This window comes from Drosophila suzukii, chromosome 2R, assembly GCF_043229965.1.
Source record: "Drosophila suzukii chromosome 2R, CBGP_Dsuzu_IsoJpt1.0, whole genome shotgun sequence".
NCBI classification, from domain to species: Eukaryota; Metazoa; Arthropoda; class Insecta; order Diptera; family Drosophilidae; genus Drosophila; species Drosophila suzukii.
The window spans coordinates 2,828,879-2,852,089 of NC_092081.1; the positions used below are offsets into that span (position 1 = coordinate 2,828,879).

Here is a 23,211-nt window from a genome sequence, read left to right on the forward strand (position 1 = left end):
TTTTCTCCAGATTCTTAGGAATCTTTAAGATTGGCTTCTTGCTATATCAAGGTTATCCCCTGCCCATTTTTGATCGGTCAATGTGTTTCTGTTCCATTATGTTTATCGCCATCCACTCTTCACATTTTATTTTGTTTTGTTGAGAATGCCAGGTTTAACATCTCGACTTCTGTATGCAAATTCGAGACCCTAGACGTGATCACAAAGCTCCAGCAACATCGTTAATGCCTATAAATATTTTTGGGCCCGTCCTCCGACTTCGGTATCTGCCTCTATCCCAATCTTCGATTCAGTCGCGTGTCGTTTTCCAATCGCAGCGGTCTTTGTATCTCCGCATCCGTATCTTTATCTGACTTTTGTCTTTGTCGCGTGTCTTATCCGGCTGGCTGCATAAATTTACAACCGTTTAAATGGATTAATTGAAAAGGCCCATGAGTAAGTGGAACATTTCAGGTTCACCTCGAAAATCCATCAGGTGGTTTCAGTGTACGTACACACAAACCGTCTGCCGGCTACGGAATTCCACCGGAAATTGGTTAAATCAGTGCAACAACACGTTCACGTTTACCCTCAGGCCAATGTCCTGGGAGATACGCAACACACCTGTTACACCTTAGACTAACAAGAAACCCTGAATTGTGACCTCGTTATACCAAACATATAGAAAAAAATGGCAAAATGTGACGTAAAGATGTTAATACAATATATCTTGTTTCACACGCTCTATGGCGGCTAAACATGTAATAGTGTATCGGCCTTTCATAAGTTTAAACTTATCTTATAAATTATTAATGACCCCTATATGTTGTATATTGTTTAGTTAATATAAATAGGCTTAAGATTTCTGGTTTTTCACAAAAAGTATAATTTTACAAAAGCATTCCTTTAAAAGTACAGCATGAGTTTGACGGAGTTTTAAATGTTCTTAGAGAGATGTATATGTACTTTACTTATCATTTCGCTTCCCTTTAAGAGTTTGAAAATTTGACTTTTGACAAACGCGAATCCCATTAAAGATGTCCCTTCCTGTCCCCAAAAATTGAGTTGCCACTTAGGAGGCGAAAATCAATTAGGCATAATATGCGTGTGCCGCCCTCTCGGTCTCTATCTATAGGGCAGGCAACCCCAAAACGCGTTGCATACTCACAGGCGTAGCGAAAATAAAATCAAACTGTGGAAACCCCAACGCACATCTACTCACAGAGCCCAAACACAATGAAGGCAATTGAGCAGAATCATTGCCGTTGGCAGTTTCCATCAATATGCAGGGGCAGAAAGTGGGGGAAATTCTGGCAGAAGGACTGCTGGAAAGTGGGGGGTGGTGTTTGAGCCAGAACGGATAACCGGGGTGGGAGTGTGCTGCAACAGGCAGCAGACAACAAGTGGCAGCGCTGCCAGCGCCGCTGCTCCCCGTCCTCCTGGCCTCCTCCGCTCCTCGGGCACTTGCCACCAGGACATCCTTATCCTGGGCGCAGTCGTCCGCCGTCGACGTCGTGCGCCGCTGGCCAGCGCATCTCCGTTCAGTGCGAGATGAGATCTCGTGGCTGATGGACGTGCCCGTTTCCCACGCTCGCAGTGCAGCCTCAGCACCAGAAAAACACTTGTGGCACCCACTCGCAATCAGTCGCCGTTCTAGCTCTAGTTTAGTTTGGTTTAAGCAACAAAATCACTTTCGAAAATTCCAACAAATGTGCGTCTGAAACCGTGTTTAGCTCCCACAACGTTCCAGCACGAGCAACGGACAACATTTTCCAAAAATATGTGAAAGTTTCAAACATTTAAGGGTGTAAGTTCAGAAAATATGCAAACCAAGGTGTTTTTAAATTTTAAGTTGAGAAATATAACTCATTTTCGTTACAATTTGTTATTTATTTTAGTTTATAATTAAACAAAGTTATTATAAATGCTGATTTCAGTGGTTACAGCAGTTTGTCTAATTTTGATCAGTTATTAAATATTTGTTTATAAGTTCCCAAAACCGAAATTCATTTGTTTAACTTCGCCCAAGTCTCCCCTCGTTGCGAGTAAGGCAAATCAATCAAAACTCAATCGAAATTTGCATTTTAAAGCGGCAACAACCGAATGTTTATTTATACCACCATGTATTTATTTGTAAATCGATTTGAATCGGGCCTGGCAGGCACACAAAATTTTTTTGCTCGGTTTGACAACCGCCAACATGCTGGAAAAAAAGAAGTCAAATAAAAATATTAACAAATATTGATGTAAATACCCTTTACTTATCTTTATTTGCCCAATCCCATTGAGTGTGGGATATTTGGATATTGAATAATAAATCCCCACACATATTTACTCACATTTTCTGTTGATTGTCGGTGCTTATTCCAACAAGTTTTGCTTGTATTTACAAGCTTGATAATTTTAGAAAAATAAAACTAGGTATTGCCCACTTTATTATTTAAGAACTCTTATTTCTTATGTAACACGCCAAGATCTTTTACAATTCCTACATTTCCTTGTCTTTTCTTGGCCAACGACCTTGCCGCAAGTCCTCTGAAGAGCAAACAATTCCTCAAAGGAAAACCACTTGAGTGCCATCAGAAAACACAAAATCCACAAGTGGCCACTGTCAGCAGAAATCGTTGTGCCACCGGAGACTTTTCCGCTTCCCTTTAAGCTTCTTTATTCAAATGACTTCATTCTTTTCCATTCTCCCACAGGAATACTCCAACAACGTACAACCTCACCCGCCAAAATCCGGCCACAGCAACTACCTGACAACATAAACTGTAAAATCGCAATAGACTTCTGAGCACAACAGACCAAAATCCACCCCATCCGCCCACCGAAACCGTAACTCCGCATAAATTCCCTGGAAGAAGCTAACAAGTCTCATATACAAATTTACTCAGGTAGGTGGACTAAAGTGTAGAAAAACGGATGTTATAACACAAATTTATGTTGATATGCTTAGGATTTTTTTTAATGTTTATATTTGTATGATTTGATATGATCTTTTACTGTTGTTGAACAAAATAATGTTCTTTTTTTATAAGCCAGAAAAATGTTGAACAAAAAGAAAACCTTTATCTTAATTCTGAATAAGGGTTCTAAAAATAAAATAAATATTGAACGTTAGGCAGTATGTTTTTAAACCCGGGATCTTCAATCAAAGTTTTCAAGAGACGTATCTTACTTAGGAACTGGCAAAGAAAATACTAAACTTGGTTTCGAAAACCATTACTTTTTAATAAAATTGTATGTTTTCTTAAGCTTATTTTAAGCATTTTAAGCAAGTTCAGCTCTTGACGATCGCTCGGATCTGTGTTCTCTAATCCACTTAGGCACGTTCCACTCCTCCATTGCACAGCCCCATTGTTCAAGTGCTTCTAGTTTTTGTATGGATGATTGCTTGCTGGCATCGATTTAAGCTAATTAGTTTAAAGGGGCCTCATTTACACGCCCCAGCTATATATCTGATGGAACGGCAACGCCATCGCTTTGCAATTAAAAATGCAATTATAAGTAGTAAAAATATCATCGGCTGCAGCTTCGGGCGTCTGTGCAAATTTGTACAACAATAAAATGTAAAAAGCAGGCTTGAAGGGCTTTCAATTCCTGGTTGATTATATAGGAAAACCAGTTTATGGCCTCGTGTAAACTGGGGTCTCTTCGTCTGGCGGGAGCCGTTGGCTTCAATGTCAAGCTCAAGTCCAATGCTAAAGCCCCGGCAAGAGCTTCTTTTTAATTAATAAAAATCTGAAAAATGAGCACAATTTAAATAAAGTTGCGTGTCGATGCTCAGAAGTGGCTGGAAAAGGCAACAAGCCGCTACATTTTTGACCGTCGCCAGTTGAAAATCTTGTGCAATTAACACAAGCTCCAGCAACAACAACAATTAAACTAAAAGCAACGACAAACAGCAATCAAAATAAATATCTGAGGGAACATAAATAATGAATTTAACAATCGCATTCGTCACATCGCATCGCACATGCAGCTCAAAATAATTTAAGCCAGGCATTCTCTATACTCTAACTTAAGGCTGCAGTTAGAATTTATAAACTTAGTTCTACATATTTAAAATAAACTCATTTTAAAGACATTATTAACAACGAAAATACCAATCTTATATAGTATAGTTATCATTATTTAACAGATCATTTTTAAAAGACCTCACGCGTACCCTTTTTATTCCAATAACACATTGTAGTTTAAATTGAATTTAGGTTAGTTACAAACTTGAACCTGAAAAGCTTTCTTGATAGAGTATTTAAAATTCCCTCTCGTCAACATGTTTTTTATTCCAGTACTAATAAAAACATAGAAAACAACACGCGACAATAATGCATTTCAGAGTTGTTTTTGAAATGCAATTGAAATAAAGCGGACTTAATCAAGTCGAAATAAGAGGGGCTGACTTTAGGCTCTGAATAGTTAAACTTGAAAACTCAACGCATTAGCATAATTTGAAATCAAAAACTGGCGCTTTTGTTTGATTCGATTTCTCACGCCCATAAACCGAAATTGCATGCCAATTGATAATTAATATTTATTAAAATGTATTTTACACACTTTTCATTGTGCATTCATTTGAAATGCAAAGATGTCTGAGTTCTCTTCGCGGCGATCACTTTGTATACTAACTAAGCAAATCTTTCTCACTTGCGCAAAAATTAATTCGTTTAATAAGCCTCAGGCGACACGCTAGGGTTTTTAGTTCGAGCTCAGAGCGCCGACTTGTCGGTAGAATCCGCGGAATGAACGATCCACCCCGAAAAAGTTTTGAAAGTGAACTCATTGTGGCAAAGAAAGTGCAACCCGAATGAAAGGATCAGCACTTCCTGAACGCAAATCGAATCGCCTTGGCTTCTGATTCACTGGGACAGAGTCCGCGGCTAATTGGGATTTCTGTGCGCGAACCCGACGGCTTTTAGCGATCGTAAGCCACTCAAAATCGGTCTTTATAGCAGAGTTCTATAAATACCCACGGCCTGGTGGCAATTCAGGTTCATTAGTGCAAGTGATATTCTGGAGGAAAGGTTATCGTGCTATTTGTGTGGCCAGCAATCTCTAGATCATTTTATTAGGGGAACAGCAGCCAGGTAAATTTAATCGGAATACCGACACCTGAAATAACATTTTAAAAACCATGTACAAATAAAATACACCCCAAGGAAATGCAATCTTTAAATATTCCTTAATGGAAATGACAAGAAAAGACCTTATTCTAAGACTCAAAGTTATATGTACTTCATTTCGGGTATTGTAAAATTGTTTAAAAAATATATGATAGCCCATAATCCAGAGATCTTCCCATGGATATTAGTATACAAAGTACTATAAGTACTCTAAAGTATAATATAATTAATTGTGAAACGGCCGGACAAATGTAGATGCTAATTAAAACGATGCCATTTTGGGGTAGCACTGTAACTAATGCAACAGATTTGTAGTCCAGCGTTAATTCTAGTTGATTTAATCAATTTGAATGACAAAATTTGCTGCTGTTTGTCACGCCCCCAAACGTGATGCAGTAGTTTGCATTTTCAGCAGCTTCCTCGTCTATTTATCAGATACTTCCATTTGTCATTCAACGACAACACTTTGTCTCTGCGAAGACGTCATAAACAATCAATTGCCCGCCGGGACAGGCATCAATTGCCGTCTCAATTGCGAAATAAATTGGAGGCATTATGCAAAGGCTTTTGGCGGAAGACTTGATTCATCTTAGCCTTCAATTAGGAGACCTTTTTGCTAATAGCAGTGGGTTAATTCGATTGTGCAACCGAAAACTTAAGGAGGTCTGCGTTTTGGCTCCGTTTCGTGGGTCTTTCAAAACGAATTATGCAGGCAAATTCAATTTGCGCCCTGCGCTAGGCAACAGAAAATGCTCCAATGACAAATGTTGCGCATACGCCCCGTGTTTTTGGTGCTGGGGTGGCAGGCAATTAAATAAATATTTAAATTGCGTATGATTCAATTAGAGCCGTGTAGCCGTGTGAAGATACTTTTCAATTCCGAGCCCAAGACTTGTAATTCACTTTTAATTAGCGAAAATCATTGGGGCATAAAGCGAGCGTGGGATCTCGATTTGGAATGGGAATGGAATGGGAACGGCTGTGGGAATGAGAACGGTATGGGATCGGGGATGGGAAAGCTGCTTACTCCTGATTTGATTACATTTTAAAAAGACAATCGGCTTACTGCCTTCCGTAGCAACCAGCGGCTAGCGACGCAATGCAATCATCGACCGATGCGGGCAATGGTGGACCAAGAAAACACACGCAGAGCACAGCCCCCCAGAAGCAGCCGGAGATTAGCGAGACCACCTCCTTCACCATAAGCGCCACGAACAGCCAGCAGCAGCCGAGTCCCGGTGGACCCGCCAGCAGCACCCCCAGCAAAAATCCCTTCAAGCAGCAGTTGGACAGCAATCAGCAGAATGGCAACATGGACCAGGACTGCGGGATCCTGGGCGTCGGCAAGCAGCCGCCGGCTCCGCCCCCGCCCACCTACCAATCGCAGGCCTACGGAGGACGACCGGCTGCGCCGCCAGCGGATCAGTACCGCGAGGAGGATCCACGCGCTGCCGGGACCTGGTCCGCCGCCAAGTCCTGGATGGTCAGCTGGCGGGGCTCCAACCGCCTGGTCCTCGTCATCGTGGCCATAGCCCTGCTCCTGGACAACATGCTGCTGACCACAGTGGGTGAGTGTTTGCCATTGAATCCCTCGCATAAATCTCTGTCCCCGGTGGCCGTTGGCCATTAGCATTTCATGAGCATTTATCTCCCGGGCTGGTTATCCTTGCCAGTCAATCGCCTGGAAATTGTCCATTTCCTCAGAGAACGGAGGAAGTGGTGCCATAAAATTACCACAGAGCGGCACTTAAGCTAATGAACGCCTTCCTGTCAATGCGAATGGTCTTTGTCAGTTCATCAATTCTCAAGGTACTGACAGCTGAGGTTCTTTGGGATTAACATGGGTTGTTAGATACTTAACAGAGAACTGGCACTGATACGAAGGAAAACGTATATTGTTAATGTTGGCATTCATTTATATAGATAAAGTGGTAAAGGGATGGAAGTTTTTTCTGTAACTGCAGAAATAAATATTTTATTTCTCTTATAACAAGTAAAATCAAACTTAATACATCGTTAAAAATGGCCACATAACAAATTTTTACTTTTTATTTGCGTTCATTTTTGTTAGTCCCTTGTAACGTAGTCCTGGTTTAAGTTGCTTTACCAAGGCACTACCAAATGGAATAGCAACAGCTACTAATTAATCTGGATCAACTTAGGGCAGAGATTTCGATGGGCAGCATTCCACATGATACCTCCGATCGTTCAGGGCTTAATTTATGCGGCACACCCGGCCCTTAAATCAAATACCAGCCAACAACTAATCAATGCCCAAGGGCCCTGCTTAGTCATTAACAAGCTCCGATGACCAGTGGACCAGACTGAGTTGGGCAGCTCCAAGTGCCGAGCCGTCGACAGTCAATTAAATAGACACGCACTGGAAACCCTCCTGCAGTTGACACTAAAACCCCACCAGGGAAGGAAAAGCGAAAACTCTCTGGGGGTGGATGTGTCCAGGCCAAGTGCTTATGTCAAGTGTCTGGCCAAACACATGGACATCGAGTGGGAGTCCTCCGGTCCTCCAGCCTGACAAACACAGCCGGGCGAAGGAAAAAGCCGAAAAAGGAGGAGCGAGATTTTTCTTTGTGCTAAACGTTCATGAATTTAAATCAACAAGTTGGGAAAAACCAAAGGAAATAGCCGAGCCACTCGAGCAACTTGTTGAGAGAGCACGGAAGTGAAAGTCAAAGGAAAAGTGGAAAAACTATTAGCTCCGCAGAGGAGTTTCCCTGCTGACAGGATAGAGGAAGGGGCTGGGCTTTTAGCGTTTGACTGGCGGCATTTCCACTTAAGTGCTTTCTCGTTTCGCGCTCAAGGTGCTGGAGCGAAAATTGCCGCAAATACATTTGATTATTACATTTGATCTCTGGCCTCGCACCCCCTATTTTTCACACCTCCCCAGTTTTATTTTTCTCGCATAATATCCCCATAAATTAGATTTACCCGGGAGCCTGTGGAGATTTATATGGGCCATGGCCTTATCCGTTTGACTCGACACCAAATTGAATATGTAATAAGCCTTTGTTTTATTGAAGAAGATTGAATAATAGTAGCTTAAATAGGGTTCACTTTGATCCGGGAATACGTTCATACCCTTAGCCGATAAAAAGGGAGATTTACATTGACGTCGGTTGAATTGTGCAAATATATTGTTTTAGAGCTAGACGAATCGGGGGTGCTCAATAAATAGTAGATTTAGAGATTGCTTGACTTAGACGATAGTAATACTCATTAAAGCTATACTGGAAATGGTTTTTAAAAAGCCCCGAATTTAGTTTTTTGGTTCTTCACTAAATGATTACAATTTTATTGTTTTTACTTCAAAGAAACAGAAACATAAAATAAAACAACTTAAAATCTAAAGATTTTGTGTTTTTCCCCTTTAAAATTCATGAGGTTTTTATAAAAATGGAGCAATGTAGCAATGTAGCATAGGTAAAACAGAAATTTCAATGCAAAATCTTTGAACTTATGTCGCCTGATGACACGTTTTGATTGTATATTTTGGAACCCGGGGTCTTCCTTTAATCCTATCTTAGTCTAAAAATGTCAAAATTGCCTTTCAACCTTACGGACATCACAATGAATGAGTAAGCTTAACCCTTGGGACTCCGAAGCTACTTTCCCTGGGTCTGCTGCTCGAGGGAGGCCACGTCCACCGTCTCCAGCTTCTCCAGACAGACGCCTGGCCGCCTGGTGGGCGTGGTGGCCAGGGAACGGGTCTTCAGCCCACTTCCGCTTCCGCCCGTTGCCGGCGGCAGGAGCTGATCGAATCCGCCGGATCCATCCTTGGAGAGCGAGGCGCTGCGCGAGAAGGGGAAGTAGGCGTTCAGCTGGCGCTCCAGCACGTCCTTGTTGATGCTCGTCTCCCAGATTTGCTTCTGGATGATGCCGCTGTAGCGGGCCTCGAAGCTCTGCTGGTGGCGCAGCAGATCCGCCGCCCCGGATCGGCCGCCCCTGGGTCGCTCCCGCTCGACGGGAGTGGGCGTGGCCGGCTTGAGGGGACTGCCCAGGGAGTCCTCGTCGGTGGACATGCCACTAATGGCCGGAAAACCAACGTGCGTCGTGGAAAACTTTGCTCGTTAGATGGCTAGCAGTCGGAAAAGAAGAACGCCAACCGCCGGGAGAACCTGCCGCGTCCGCTTCAGAAACGCGAATAAGTCACGGCAGGCGGAACGGCTTGTCTATAAGTCCGTTTAGGCTGTTATGTGTGCAATCCAAGTACACCCAGTATTGTTGCGCATTTTCTTTCGCTGGGCGAACGGGAAAAGTCAAACGTCAGGCGGCCCAAAGTTTTTGCCTCCAAAAGTAATTGCTCCCCCTTTTGTCTTTTGGCTTGCCTTGAAGTCAGAAAGTTTTCCCCGTTTTCCGTTGGCTGTGGACTTGGTTATGGAGACGGGGGCCGTGGTCGCCACCCAACCAGACCCATTTAGACAAAGGTCACAATCGTGCGGCTTTTTCGGTGTCGTTTCGCTGTCATGCCAGACGCAATGACTCATTGTGCCTTGCGCTTATCCCCCACCATCTATATCTATTGCGGTGTATCTTCCAAATGCACAAGAAACAAATTTCAAAACTCTGATATTATATCTTTTAAATGGGGATCAAAAACCATATTTTTGGATTTCTTGAATCAAAAAAGAATTACTTAACTTAGTAAAAACCATTAGTCACTATTTACTAATCTAACAATATGTGAAGTTGTGATCAGTATTAAAAGGTATTTGTAAATAAGAACGCGAATTCTTTGGGATCACAATATCGAATGTTGGCTTTTTTAAAAATTATTCTATAAATTATATTGGATCATGTCCTGCTCTATACATCGTTACCTTTGTAAATGATACTTCCAAATTTATCATTTTCCTTTCGGTTGGAGCTCCTTATTCCATATTTTGTCTCCCATATTGGCGATTGCCCACCGACCTGTACCCGTGTATCGTTAGTGATATTGAATACGAATCTAAATTCCGACGCGTCAGTCATAAAATAATACGATGACGACGACAACGACAACTTGCCACGTGTGGCAGGCGGATAGTTTAGATTTGGGTGTTGCTTGCATGACGCTTGATGGATATCCAAGGAATCTCCTTCGCAACGGTTGACAGTTGTTACCCCATTAGACTGATGGATATGTAATGTCCATAATTATTTTACGATCGCGTACGTTTTGTCTGTCGTACGCCCCATAAACTAGTTAGCACGGCAAATATCCGAAAATAGTTAATATAAATCAGGTTTAATACAGATTTCAATCTTGTATATTGAACTCTTTCATATTTTTATTTTTCATTTACATCTTTTATAGCAGTGTACAATTAAAAAGTTCCTATCGTATTTTTAACGTCATTGTGTTTTCAAGAATCGTTTATTTTACCTACTCCGTTTTATTAAATAATGCTTCTTTTCCGTTCCCAACGTGGATTCTCCACATTCTGCGCAAAATTACCACATTCATTAGGGCACAACTTTAACTTTAACTTTATTCCATTGTTAAACATGCAATATTTCCACAATTACATTGATTACGCTCCTTTCACTTCGGAACCACCGGATTCACCACCCCCACCAACAAAAAATGCAAAAATCAACAATGGAGAAGTCAGAACTGAAATCAAAACAAAAGAAAATGGGCGTGGCACATGCCGCCGACTTTTTGGGGGAAATCCAAAAATAAACCTTCCAAATTCGATAAAAAGAAACAAACAAAAGAAACTTTCAATGGCAACGGAACAAAAACGAAAATCAATAAAACCAAGAAAAGATTGTACGATATTAATCAGCAGTCCCTCGAAGAATATGAAATACCCTTACATTCTTTGACCACAAAGAATTTTAAAAGGTCAACTGCTTTATGGAAATTATTTATTAGTTCAACTATATCTGTCACACCTCCTCTTGGCTTTGTAGATTTTCGTACATTTTTTTGTTAGTACTCCAAAATTATTTCGATAGTAATCCTACTATTTTTAAGAGAGTCCCAAATTCGAAAAGGTAATTCTTCGTTTATTTAGTTTAGCTATTTTTTGTTTTTGGTATACACATTAATAGAACTAATTTCCCCTTCTTTTTTCTGTGTTCTATACAACATACTATAGAACCACTACAGTGGCTTAGTTTTCTTTGGAACTTATAAATAAAACGCAGGTTGCCTTACAAGAAAAACGAAAAGTTTTTCTTTTGGATAAGGAATAGAATGAGCGATAGTTATCCAAATTAACCGCATTAACCACGTGAATGTCACTGAACCTTTGTTGTAAGATAGAAGGAATGGGAAAACACGTTTGTATAGGCTTCATGTAGTAAAGCTTATTTTTAAAACCAAAAAAAACCTAAAAACCTTTTTATTTATCTTGCCGATCCTGAAATTTAAGATAATTATAATTTAAAGTTGTGCAAAAAAGGCTTCTAAGGGCTTAATACAAAGAAACGTTAAGTAATTTAAATAGCAAAACTCATTTATAGTAAACTCCATTAAAAATCTTGAAGTAATAGATAAACTGCATTACAAAGCTCGAAAGATTGGATGTGTTTTTCTGTGTGTTTCTATTCCTATGTATTTTGTTGTTGAGCATTTGAGCCTGATTGACTGTAATGTAAGCGACTACAGCTGGCACAGCTCACTGAATGTAGTGCTCAGGGCATCCTCGCCAGAACCTCCGATGCCACTGCCCGTCGTGGAACCCGCTGCCAGCAGACCCTTCTTGGGCAGACTGGGCATGAAGATGTGCAGCTGTTTCCGGCTGTCCGAGGCGGCGGATGTCCCGATTCCCCGCCCACTGAGCGGCGGCGTGCGGCTGTCCTCCGGCAGCGGCGATGCAGTGGCTCCACTGTACAGGCGGGCCGAGGCCAGCTGACCCGCCAATCTTCTCGTGGTGCTGGCACTGCTGCTCAGGGTGCAGAGGTCTATGTTGCGGGCGGGCCTATTGAGACGCACGGGCACGCCCTCCTTGTTGAAGATAATGGTTATGGGCTTGGCATTGGAGGCGGACGGGGAGGAGTTGGTGACCTGCTGGGCGGCGGGCGGCGGCTTGGCACTCGGCTTTCTGGCCACCGATCTCTGGTGATTCGCTGCCGCCGCGGCCACCCGCTTGAGACTCATGCTGCGATGGTGGTTTCGCTGCATCCTCTGGGCGGACCTGGCCAACTGGGCACTACTGGTCGCCGGTGGAGAAGGCACTTTGTCCTTTACTATATCCGTGCGTCCTGCCAGGTCCAGCCAATGGAGCACCCTTTCGGCCAGCCGCTCCTCGGGATTATTGGACGTGGTGGCCAGCGTGCTGGTTGTATCCTGTAGAGAACTGCGCCGCGACTGATGGTCCACATGGTGGTCCAGGTTATAGGTTCGCCCGCGACTCAGCAGCCATGCCCGGCGTTTCGACTGGCGGCTGTTGTGCCGCTGCTCTGCCCGATGACCTCCACCCGTCGAGGGGGCGGGGCCAGGCCGCCCACCCACAGTGGGCATCGATTGCTGCTGCTGCAGCGTCAGCTTGGTGGCGTCCAGCAGGGGGTATTCGTCCAGGTACTCCACACTCTCCTCCGGGGACTGCTCAAAGAAATCCCAGGATTGCGTCTGCGTGTAGTTGCCTTTAATCAAAGTTATTGGGATTACTATTTTTATTATTAACACAAGTTTAATGGAAACCTATTGGTATTTTGGTCTTGAACAAAATGTCCCGATATATAAGTTATATACTCAGAATACTTATTTATTTTATCCGCTGACAATGGTGGATCAATAAATGTTTAGTGGGGGTTTTTAAAAACAATTTTGGTAGCTTATTGTTTTAAAATCATGTTCATATGCACTTTACATTTAAATTTAAGTCATTATTAGCAGGGACCTACACGCAATGTAATGTAAGTGTGTATTTCCAGAAAAATATACTATCCTATTGTGATGGGAATTACAATTGTTGTTTTGTTACTAGAATGATAACTCATCGCAGTACAGCTTGACATCTTAACATTTTAGGAAAAATAATTCAATATCCATATTCAATTATGGGTATAATTTTCTCAAGAACCTGACTTAAGAGTTCATTTTCTAAAGAACCCGATTATGAAGGAGTGCCTTTGGAGTGGAGTGGAGTGCTTACCCCTCGACCTTGTCTTCTGGCGCTTCCAGCGCTGCCTCTGTCGCGGCTCGTAGTCGAGGATGAAGTGGCGTCTGCCGATCGTCTCCTGCCACACGGAGCGCACAAACAGCGGCCTGCTGGCCGACTCCCAAATGGATCTCATTTCCTCCCGCTCCTCCCGGATTCTATGGCTAATTAAATCCTGTGCATACTAATCGGGTAAACAAAAGCGTATTCCAGCGTTTCTGGTTCGGGTGCTCAGTTGTCCTCTTCCTCGTCGCCGGCGGATGACTGGTTGCTTTGCCAGTTGACGCCTCACTGCCGCTTCTGTTTGGCTTGACGACGACGCCAGTGTCGCCCGGCATGTCGAATCGATGTATCTGGGTGACCTGCGGACGCCACAGGGCTGCGGGAAAGAAACTGCCACTAGACTCAACGCTAGAAATCATTTGAAAGCCCCTACAAAACAAAATATATCATAGAGCGAAATTTTTTCATAGGTTTTAAGGAGGGACCGTAAATAAGCGCTACTGGGAATTCGAATTATTTTTTAACCAATTGTGCTGATTTCGATACACCTTTTAGTTAAGCATAACTATAGTGTTATTTGATTTCCAAAATTGTTGATAGTTTTATATACTTCATGGACAAAAGTAAAAATATGTATTTTTGACGCTTAAAATATTAAATCGCAGTGGCACTATTCAAATAAAATTCACAAACAATTCCTATTTGAGTCAGAAACGTCTTTAGCTTTTTTGAAAGCATAAAATAGATTGGTTGTTAATTTATAAGCAGTGAGTTACGCCCCAAAAATGTAATTTCCTATAAAGAAAACTTAAAGGACTATTGTAAAAGTCTGATATCGCACAGAGAAACAATTGATAAAATATGATAATCATTTTGAGGAAGTATGGTATCAATCTAGCTTCTTGCTTTTTGTCTTGCTCTTTCTCGAATTCGACAATATTCAAAGGATAAAGTATATTTTATAAATTTACCATGAGAAAATGAAATGGATTTTTTTCGTGTTTTTTCTGATCGTATCAGAATTAGTCCATATTCTGGTTTCTGTTGCCAAAATGCTTTGTTTTTAAGGAAGTATTTGACGTTACAAATATCCGAACCCCTCTAAAACAACCAAATCCTTCCATCAACATTCCCGCAGCCCTGAATCAGCGATAGCCAATGTTTGTTTGTCTAGCTGCCCGAGTCACTTCCTTTTGGCATTGCGGTTTAAGTGTCTTCGACACGCGAAATGCAACCGAAGCGACTGAGTGACTTCCCCCTACCCTCTATCACAACCCCAAACATCCTATATCTTCCTCCTAACTCGTAACATCCTACGCCACCCACCTTCCGACCCCAGCTGCACGTGCTTTTCCGGAATTATCATTTTTATGTCAAAGGCTCGGGAGACAGTTTAATGAGTTGTTGGGGCTGTCAGGCTGGGTATGACTAGGCATTAAGTCTGCTCTTTAATCGCCAAGTGGTTAACCCCAATTAGGTAGATGTTGCCGAATTTGCATACATTTCCGGTTGCATGTCATTTGGGAGCGGGGGCAGGTCGAGAAACGGCATGTTGGTCCACATGGCCGACATGTGTGACAGCTGAACGGGATTTCAGGTCAGGGGAGACTTCCACTTTCGCTGAACTTTGGCACGAGGCGGCACGGGCGAGCACGAGAGCTTGAAGTTAGACTATCTATCAACTAGCCCTAACCCCATCGAGCATGAATGGCCCTCATTAAAGCCCCAACCAGGCAGGCCCTACATATATGGTTTTGGGCTGTCAGTACGATAACCACGAGTTACTGGCTGCACAAGCAAACAAATTACCCCAACAATACTTCAAACTACGCTCGGCACTCACTCAATTGAAAGTCTAACCCGCCACCTGAAGGCCCGACCTCTGACCCGGCCTAGCACTTTGGCAGGAAATGCAATTACAGTGGCCCGGAGTTCTCGAGTTCTCCGGGTGTTGATAATAAATATAAACAGAGTCGAAGCATGCAATAAACAAATTGAATTTGCCCGGCGGAGGAGGTTTCGGGCCAAGTTGCATGTGGCTTTCCGCTAGACATCGGAGAGTCCATTAAAAGCATCGTTGCAAACGCGGCGTATGCGTAATTTTCCTCCCAACCTCCTCTCCTTGGGTTGCAACTCAATTAGAATTGCCGGAGGGGGAGGTGGCAATCTCTGCCAGCGGCAAGGCAATTACAAAACTTTCTGGGGCCTGGAGAACGCAATTACCAAGCGGCGGCCTGGTGAAAATTGCCCCAAGGCCCAAGAGCGTTTAGGTTAATTGTGAGCAAACTCTTTTTGTTTCAATCAAATTATAACCCCCTTCCTTCGTTTAGTGCCCATCATACCCGAGTTCCTGTACGACATACGACATCCTGATGCGCCGCTCGACAGCTTTCCACGCACCCCGCTGTCCTCCATTGTGCCACCGCTCCCGACGCCGTGTCCCTGCAACAAGGATGGCAGCGAGGCGGCCCCGCTCGAGATCACCACGATTAGTCCGGAGGGTAAGTGAGTCCCGCCCGCTAATTGGCCACCAGTCTGCAGCCCAAGTCCTTGACAACCCACAGAGAACGAGACCTACTACCGGGAGCTGGAGCGCCACAACGAGCTGGTGGGCGAGACCGTCGAGGTGGGACTCCTGTTCGCCTCCAAGGCGTTTGTTCAGCTGCTGGTTAACCCAATTGTAGGACCCCTAACTCACCGGTAAGTTCAAAGGTCGAGAATGCAAAATAGGCCTGCCCCACAAACAGGAATATAGTTCATTTACACATATTTTGTTCCCTAACGATGCATTTCAAAGCGGATGTACCTACAGTAAAATATGGCTTTCAAAGAAATTCATTTTACATCAACTGTATATTAATGCTATACTCGATTTTTGGTATGGTTTCTTGTCATAGTTTTTTGCATATATGTTGGGGCAACTTAAACATAGAATATTCAAAAAAGCAATCGCGAATTCTTCAGGATACAAAAATTCCACCGGATGCAATTTGTACATTTAAGATTGTAAAGGTTGCTACATTAAATTTTTTATCTCTATAACTTATATAAATAAACCTCATAAAATTTTAAAATTCTATATGCAGTTTATATACATTTTGTAAATAATAGAATCCGAAATGATTCGAATTATCTCGGATTGTTTCGAAACATGAAACATTTGACAGAAGGGATTCGTGTTCATATTTCTTTTAGTTAGATCACAGTTATAATTCATTCAGGGCTCTGTTTTTTATAAAAAATGTTAACGTTTAACAGTTCCATTTAATTAAAAAAAGTTAAATTCTAAAAAATAATATTTTATTTCCTTTAATAAATTTCTCCTTGTTCAGCATTGGTTACAGCATTCCCATGTTCGCTGGGTTCGTGATAATGTTTCTATCAACCATCAGTAAGTTCCTATGAGTACTCTCCCCTAGCAATTGGCGTTGATGCATTATATTTGTTTAGTTTTCGCCTTTGGCCGCTCTTACCTGGTTCTGTTTGTGGCGAGGGCTCTGCAGGGCATTGGATCATCTTGCTCCTCGGTTTCTGGAATGGGTATGCTGGCTGATCGGTTCACGGACGACAAGGAGCGTGGAAATGCCATGGGAATAGCGCTGGGCGGACTGGCCTTGGGGGTGCTTATAGGTCCTCCCTTCGGCGGGGTGATGTACGAGTTCGTGGGCAAGTCGGCTCCGTTCCTGATCCTGGCTGCTCTGGCCCTGGGCGATGGCCTGCTGCAGTTGTTCATGCTGCAACCCTCGATCCAGAAGGCCGAAACGGAACCACCCTCGCTGAAGAGCCTCATCAGCGATCCCTACATCCTGATTGCCGCTGGTGCTATCACGTTCGCCAACATGGGAATCGCCATGCTGGAGCCCTCGCTGCCGCTTTGGATGGTGGACAACATGGGCGCCACCCGCTGGGAGCAGGGCGTGGCATTCCTGCCGGCCTCCATTAGCTACCTAATTGGCACCAATCTCTTCGGACCGCTGGGACACAAAATTGGACGTTGGTTCGCCGCCTGCTTGGGCCTGATCATCATAGGAGGATGCTTGATTTTCGTAAGTGGGCAAACCAATTTCATTAATATTTATAAAAAAACTGTGTTCACATTTTTTTATTTTAAGCTTAGGCTTACAAATATCTTTCGTATAAGAGATTATTAAAAGTGTTGATTTACTTGAAAAACATCAAGAATTCGCGTTATATGTAATATTTTTTGGATAACATCACAAATAAGTTGTAATTTTTGTCATACCCATTTTCAGATACCTATGGCCACCTCGATCACCCACCTGATTATACCAAACGCCGGCCTGGGCTTCGCCATCGGAATGGTGGACTCCTCGATGATGCCGGAGCTGGGCTATCTGGTGGACATCCGGCACTCCGCCGTGTACGGCAGTGTTTACGCCCTGGGCGATGTGGCCTTCTGCGTGGGCTTCGCCGTGGGTCCCGCGCTGTCCGGATCGCTGGTGAAGAGCATCGGATTCAAGTGGATGCTGTTCGGAATCGCCATCCTGTGCTTCATGTACGCCCCCCTGCTGACGCTGCTGAAGAATCCGCCGACGAGCGACGAGAAGAAGGTACGTATGGCCAGGGAGGCGGCTGAAGCTGCCGCCGCCGCGGCTGCCGCTTCAGGGGAATCCTCTGGAATCCCCCAACTGACAGCATCCTGCCCTGCCATCATGCATGGTACCTCCATTCCCGACCCGAATCCCGAGGCGGGCAGGACGAATGAGGCCTACGAGAGCGAGAGGCTTTGAGTGTCTATACAATGGCTTAGCTTTAGTCGGCATTAAGTTGTTAATTTTTCGTATTATTAGTAATTTCCCATAGTTTCTAGCCTTAAGTTCTGCTTAATTTGTTTGTAATAAAAATGTTTAGTTTTTATTTAAAGCCTGAGTTTCATTTTGCATGTTTTGCATACATCTAAGAATAACCCTTGACTAACCCATATTTTTTTCAATTTCCCTGTGATTCCAGTCTTTGATCTATGGTCGCGATCGGGCCCAGGTACGTTACGTCACCTATCAGAACTACGAAGAAGACGAATAAGCAAACGATTTAACTCCAACGCAACGTTGCCAAAAGTGCAACCAAAAATCCCAAAAAAAAAGAACGGTAATAAAATCTAAAAAAAAAAGATCAAAGGGACACAAAGTAACCATAACCACAACCAACAATATCAGAAATATCATATGAATTTTCAAATGAAATCGTTATTCTTGTTCAATGTTTTACACAAGTTGCACTATAGTATTTATATATATACCAATGATCACATCCATAAGTTACCTCCCCCAAAAGTTTGGCACACGTTAAAGTCAAACATTCAAATATCACAAATAGTAGTATAGACGAAAGAGAAGGTTGAGTGAAAATAGGCTCTTCGATGAGCTGGATGTTCGATGTGACGGGTAAGAGATTGTTTTGAGTAGGAAAAAGAAAATAAGTATCCTAAGAACCCTACTACATATTGGAGGCAATTTAGTGGCCAAAGGTTTGGAAACTATCTTTTTTTGGTAGTACAATTTGCGCATCGAAAACAGCAGATGTAGGTGTACGAAGAGCTTAATGAGCTTGTAAGAGTCTTTCCTTGAAAGACTCTACTCCCAGCAAGGAAGGTTTAATTGCCGATCCAATAAGCAGGCGCCCGCAATTGCATTGATTTAATGGGGAATCCAAAGGAGCGCGATATGTGTTGAAAATGTCACACCTTACTGTTTAATTTGGAATACACTTTTCGGATTTTGTTGGGTTAGGAACATTTAAAAGTCAAATACCTGCGATGAAACCAACTAATCTCACATACTTTCTATTGAAAAGAAATTAAGGGAGTGCATGGGTGACTTCTGGGACAGATATCATCTGTTTTCTTAAGATGATCTATCCCAGAAGTCACTTATACAATCCCCCATTTTCCTTTCTCATATACGCATCAAACGCAGCTTCTCCGAATACACGTTGATGTTGACCTGACAGGCATCCTGTCCCTCTGAACTGCTTCTCCTTTCTCTAGGCGTTGGTGAAGATCCCCTCATCCTCACATGGTTCAGGCTGAAGGCTAGATCCCTATCCGCAGTTCTTGAAGTAGTAATCCTTATGGGCATGTTGTTCAGAGTGGTGACAAAGGGATGGCTTCTATTGAGCTCCTTGGGCTCATTCACCCGGGCATTGGATGAGCGCCTCATGCTACAGCTGCTCCGCCCTCCACTGGTGGTCACCGTGACATGGACATTGCCATTAGAAGTGCCCGAACTACTGCGATCCAGACGTCTTGGGATGGTGGGAGCGGTGCTCCCCTGGTGGCTACGAATTGGTGTAGGACTTCGGCTAGAGGAGAGATTATCACTCCTGTTTGGAGTAGAGGAACGGGAGGTGGGAGCTCGGGGAGGTGTAGGGGAACGGGAGCTGGAATTCCGATTAAAGATAGGAGGGGGAGTTAGCGACCGAGTTGCGGATCGTACGGTTCTTGCGTCCTGATTAGCCCGAGCTGTGCGTCTTTCCTTTGGCCTAGGCAGATCCCTCATGGAGGTCTGCATACGCTGAGGTCTTCGGGAGGATAAGTCGCAGAAGGCCATTCCGGGTAACCGGTCGTCGGAGGTAACAGTGTACAAATGCGAGGTCATTGGAACCGGCGGTCGGGAATTATCAGCCTCCAGACGCAGTTGCTCCATCCGTTGGCGACGCGATTCCTCCTGGAGGGCACAAAACCGATTGTATTCCCTGTGCCGCTGCGTTTCGCGCTCCAGCTCCCGCAAACGATGATTCTCGCGTTCCACCTCCAGCTCCAGAAGACGCTCCTCATCCCGCATGCGCTCCAACTGGCGGAGCTGCTCGCGATCTCGCTCCCGCTGACGGGCACGTTCCCGATCCTCCTTGAGCTCTCTTTCCCGCTCCAACCTTAGGTCCTCCAGAAGCTGACGGTCTCGCTCCCGCTCTCTCTGTCGCTCCGCTTCCCTGGCCTTCTCCCGTTGCCGGAGATTCCCTTCCGGGCTGGTCCTTGGCCTAGTCTCGCTCACATTGAACTTGGACAGTCGTTTGTCGATGCCAAAGGTACCAGAAGATCTGGGAGAACTCCGCTCCTGCTGCGACTTGGACTTCACCTTGTCCGTATTGTTCAGCAGGTAGGCATCCGCCTCGATCTTTATGCTCACATTGTTGTCCACCTCGGATTGCGGATCCACACTGCAGATGTTTATGCTAATCTCGCAGGCGCTTCTCTTCGTCTGCAGCTGGGAATTGGAACCACTGGAGAAGGTGGTGGTTGAGGCACGTTGGACCCCTCCCCCAGTGGATCGCTGGACATTTATGCTACTGGTATTCAGGGTCATGGTGCTCCCACCCCGTCTCATTGCCTGGTACTCCCCTCTTTGACAGCAGCTCCTCAGGAGCGGGGAATCCGTGACAGTGGGTGATCGTCTCGTCTGCGGGGCCACCGGCACACTCTGCCTCTCCGGCGGAGTCACCAAAGGTGCCGAGGGCATAGTCTTGGAGTCCCGCAGTGGTTGACGTCTCCGGTGCTCACTGAAGGAACTGGTGGGTGGCCGCCTTGTGGCGGGAATGTACTCGGGATCGTGGCTGAACCTGGGATTATAATAGAAGGTCTGGAAGGAGGGCTTCTTCACCAGGGGCGGCGCAGTCGGCCTTTGATAATTCTGGGCCGGATAAAACGGTTTGTCGGCATAGCGAAAGTTGTACGACTGAATTTTGAATGGGTCCCCATGGAAGACATCGCCCGCCTGGCGACGCGATGGATCTGTCACAAAAGAAGGCCTGGGAATTAGTTTTGACAGTGTTTAGTTCTCGAACAGCAACTCACACAAAATACGTTTCATTTAGGGCAGATAATTTTGGGCTTTCCAAGAACGTGGGGCCAAAGAGATTGTGAGTTTGGAAATAGCGTGCCAATCATAGAAATTGATTTTTTTTTACAAAATATTCAAACGAGTCAAAATGGGAATTTTTCATGGGCTAGAACCGAAAACCCAGGCAACTTTGGTTCTCGGTTCTGTCTATTTATCGTTCGCTCCTGAATCCCATTAAAACTTTTTGGCAATACGGCGTAGCAATTGGTCGGTATTAAAGGGCATTACTCCACAACGGAGACCCACCTTCCTTAAGTAAATCAATTTCATATTTCAAGTTGTTAATGTTAAATTAAAGTAACTATATTACCAAAAATCTTGTAAAATTGTTGCCCACGTAGCACACACACAAGTTATCTGACAAAATAAGGGAATAATTGATAAAATTTTGGTACCGAGTTGTACGCGGAATATGAATACCATTCCATATAACCTAAATATTTATAGTGGGATTATACGCGTTCACAATTTTGGAAATAATTATTTTGTGGCATTTTATGTTTTCAATTTTCTAGTGGGGAATTAAATCGCTAAATTGAGTATTTTACAATTTTTAAATACAACTAAAATGACTTCTCATTTTTAGCTCTTCCCACCCAAATTTTAGGGCTTTTCCTCATAAGTATTACCGACTTTGTTCCCCTACTTAATCAGATCAACTTTTATCGTAAGGATATTGCCGCAAGGCACTTGAATGGCTGCAAGTGTCTTTAAGCGTTGTGATCGGATATATCATGTAAAATCCTCTTTAAAGCACAAGTTCCCTTTGTTGGGTCTATGAGTCATTATTTTGGACGCGTTTACCCTACACAATCCTAATCAAAAGTACTGTAAAGGAAGATAACTCTGTAATGGTCGAAAAAGGCACATGAAGGCCAACAAAATGTAGTTAATCGCAGGTATACAATGAGGTTATATTGACAAACTGTATATAAGAATAGCTGAAATACTTGCTGATTATCATCGTTGTTCTATTGTTGTGAAAATTGAACTACTCAAATAAATATCTAGATACATTCATAGCACACGAGAGATTCTACGTTGTGTTCGTTATAACTTTTCACGCTTTGAAGAATTGCCGAATTCAATCATGCAACACGCGTTTTATAACTAAGGGACTCTTCAAAAATTGCATATTATAGCAGCATACATATGTAGTACAAGACATTGTACAGGGTATGCAACTCCAAAGTACATATGATATTTAACAAAGGTTTTTTTCGGTTTTCATAAAGTTGTTGTGTAAGTTTATGCTTCAACCCCCCTTCCGGGGGCACAGCATTCAATATAAACGTGTGAATTAGACAATATAGCTTCTAACTGAATAGTGCAGCATACTCAATACTCAACAATATTATTCGTAATCAAGTCGTTATTGTTGCCTAGCTATGTTCAAATGTTGCATAAGTGTTATGATATTAACAGTCCAAAAAAAGCTGGTATGGGGTCAAACAAACAACAATGCTAAAACAACTAACCAAAGCGTTTTGTGCACAGTATTAAAATATTCAAAACTATGCCTAACTCGATATACTTAACGTTTACTGTATGTATTTGCTAACTTAGATAATCGCACACACATACTCTCTCTCAAAAGTTCGTATTCGAATGACCGCAAACAAAACCTATAGTTTAGCGCGAGCATATTAGTCAAAATAAAACAGAGTATTTAATATGGATACCAGGGCATATATTAGCTACTAAATATATGTACTATAGTTCTGTAACGATTATCACATTTTTACTCAAACCTTGAAGCTATGTGTACTCATGTCATGCCATGCCATGTTTATAGGGTGAGAACCGGGAGAAATCGGAACAAAAAATGCATATATACTATTTATAAATAACGATGACCAAGTAGAATATATAACTATACTAAATAAAATTATATACGAACCTAAAATACCAACTATCTATACACTCAACTAAAATATGTATAACCTATACACTAGTCATTTGACATATGTTTATTTCATAGAGATATTGCTAACTAAGCTGATACCGATATCGGAAAACCAAACGAAATTGCGTTGAGTTTAATATACTCGTCCATCATATAAATTTGAAACAAGGCAAATGCGAAATACAAATATGTAACTGAAGTTGTTGGTGAATAAACAAGCTACAAAACATTAC

General features: G+C 43.2%; 4 protein-coding genes across 6 annotated transcripts; 1 reads left to right on the top strand and 3 right to left on the bottom strand.

Moving 5' to 3' along the window:
- Window positions 1-1,528: 1,528 nt before the first annotated feature.
- On the top strand, window positions 1,529-23,207 carry Vmat (Vesicular monoamine transporter). 3 transcript variants are annotated; one of them, XM_017087664.4, is made up of 8 exons: window positions 1,529-1,786; window positions 2,682-2,873; window positions 6,181-6,670; window positions 15,547-15,717; window positions 15,781-15,916; window positions 16,549-16,607; window positions 16,667-17,262; window positions 17,470-18,100. In XM_017087664.4, the coding sequence occupies exons 3-8, from the start codon at window positions 6,202-6,204 to the stop codon at window positions 17,965-17,967; spliced, it is 1,929 nt and encodes a 642-aa protein (XP_016943153.3). In that variant the 5' UTR covers window positions 1,529-1,786; window positions 2,682-2,873; window positions 6,181-6,201; the 3' UTR covers window positions 17,968-18,100. The 3 variants fall into 3 exon arrangements, with proteins under 3 accessions (XP_016943153.3, XP_036669975.2, XP_016943154.3); XM_036814080.3 differs by lacking the exons at window positions 1,529-1,786; window positions 2,682-2,873 and adding exons at window positions 4,708-5,066; window positions 18,188-23,207 and having other exon boundaries at window positions 17,470-17,787; XM_017087665.4 differs by lacking the exons at window positions 1,529-1,786; window positions 2,682-2,873 and adding an exon at window positions 4,709-5,066.
- LOC108019737 (uncharacterized) lies at window positions 8,108-9,257 on the bottom strand. The gene has a single exon (XM_017087669.4). The coding sequence runs from the start codon at window positions 9,137-9,139 to the stop codon at window positions 8,723-8,725; it is 417 nt and encodes a 138-aa protein (XP_016943158.3). The 5' UTR covers window positions 9,140-9,257; the 3' UTR covers window positions 8,108-8,722.
- On the bottom strand, window positions 11,546-13,513 carry LOC108019738 (uncharacterized). The gene is made up of 2 exons (XM_036814081.3): window positions 13,208-13,513; window positions 11,546-12,695 (listed from the first exon to the last, which is right to left on the bottom strand). Exons 1-2 carry the CDS (start codon window positions 13,347-13,349, stop codon window positions 11,713-11,715), a joined length of 1,125 nt encoding a protein of 374 aa, XP_036669976.3. The 5' UTR covers window positions 13,350-13,513; the 3' UTR covers window positions 11,546-11,712.
- On the bottom strand, window positions 19,132-21,165 carry LOC108019736 (putative uncharacterized protein DDB_G0271982). Its single transcript, XM_036813959.3, has 2 exons — window positions 21,027-21,165; window positions 19,132-20,963 (listed from the first exon to the last, which is right to left on the bottom strand). The coding sequence occupies exons 1-2, from the start codon at window positions 21,040-21,042 to the stop codon at window positions 19,132-19,134; spliced, it is 1,848 nt and encodes a 615-aa protein (XP_036669854.3). The 5' UTR covers window positions 21,043-21,165.
- Window positions 23,208-23,211: the final 4 nt, after the last annotated feature.

Coding starts and splice junctions, on each gene's coding strand:
- Vmat (XM_017087664.4), top strand. CDS start 6,202: ATGCAATCATCGACCGATGCGGGCAATGGTGGACCAAGAAAACACACG. Junction 15,917..16,548: donor GTAGGACCCCTAACTCACCG/GTAAGTTCAAAG, acceptor CTCCTTGTTCAG/CATTGGTTACAGCATTCCCA. Junction 17,263..17,469: donor TAGGAGGATGCTTGATTTTC/GTAAGTGGGCAA, acceptor ACCCATTTTCAG/ATACCTATGGCCACCTCGAT.
- LOC108019737 (XM_017087669.4), bottom strand. CDS start 9,139: ATGTCCACCGACGAGGACTCCCTGGGCAGTCCCCTCAAGCCGGCCACG.
- LOC108019738 (XM_036814081.3), bottom strand. CDS start 13,349: ATGAGATCCATTTGGGAGTCGGCCAGCAGGCCGCTGTTTGTGCGCTCC. Junction 12,696..13,207: donor CCAGAAGACAAGGTCGAGGG/GTAAGCACTCCA, acceptor CTTTGATTAAAG/GCAACTACACGCAGACGCAA.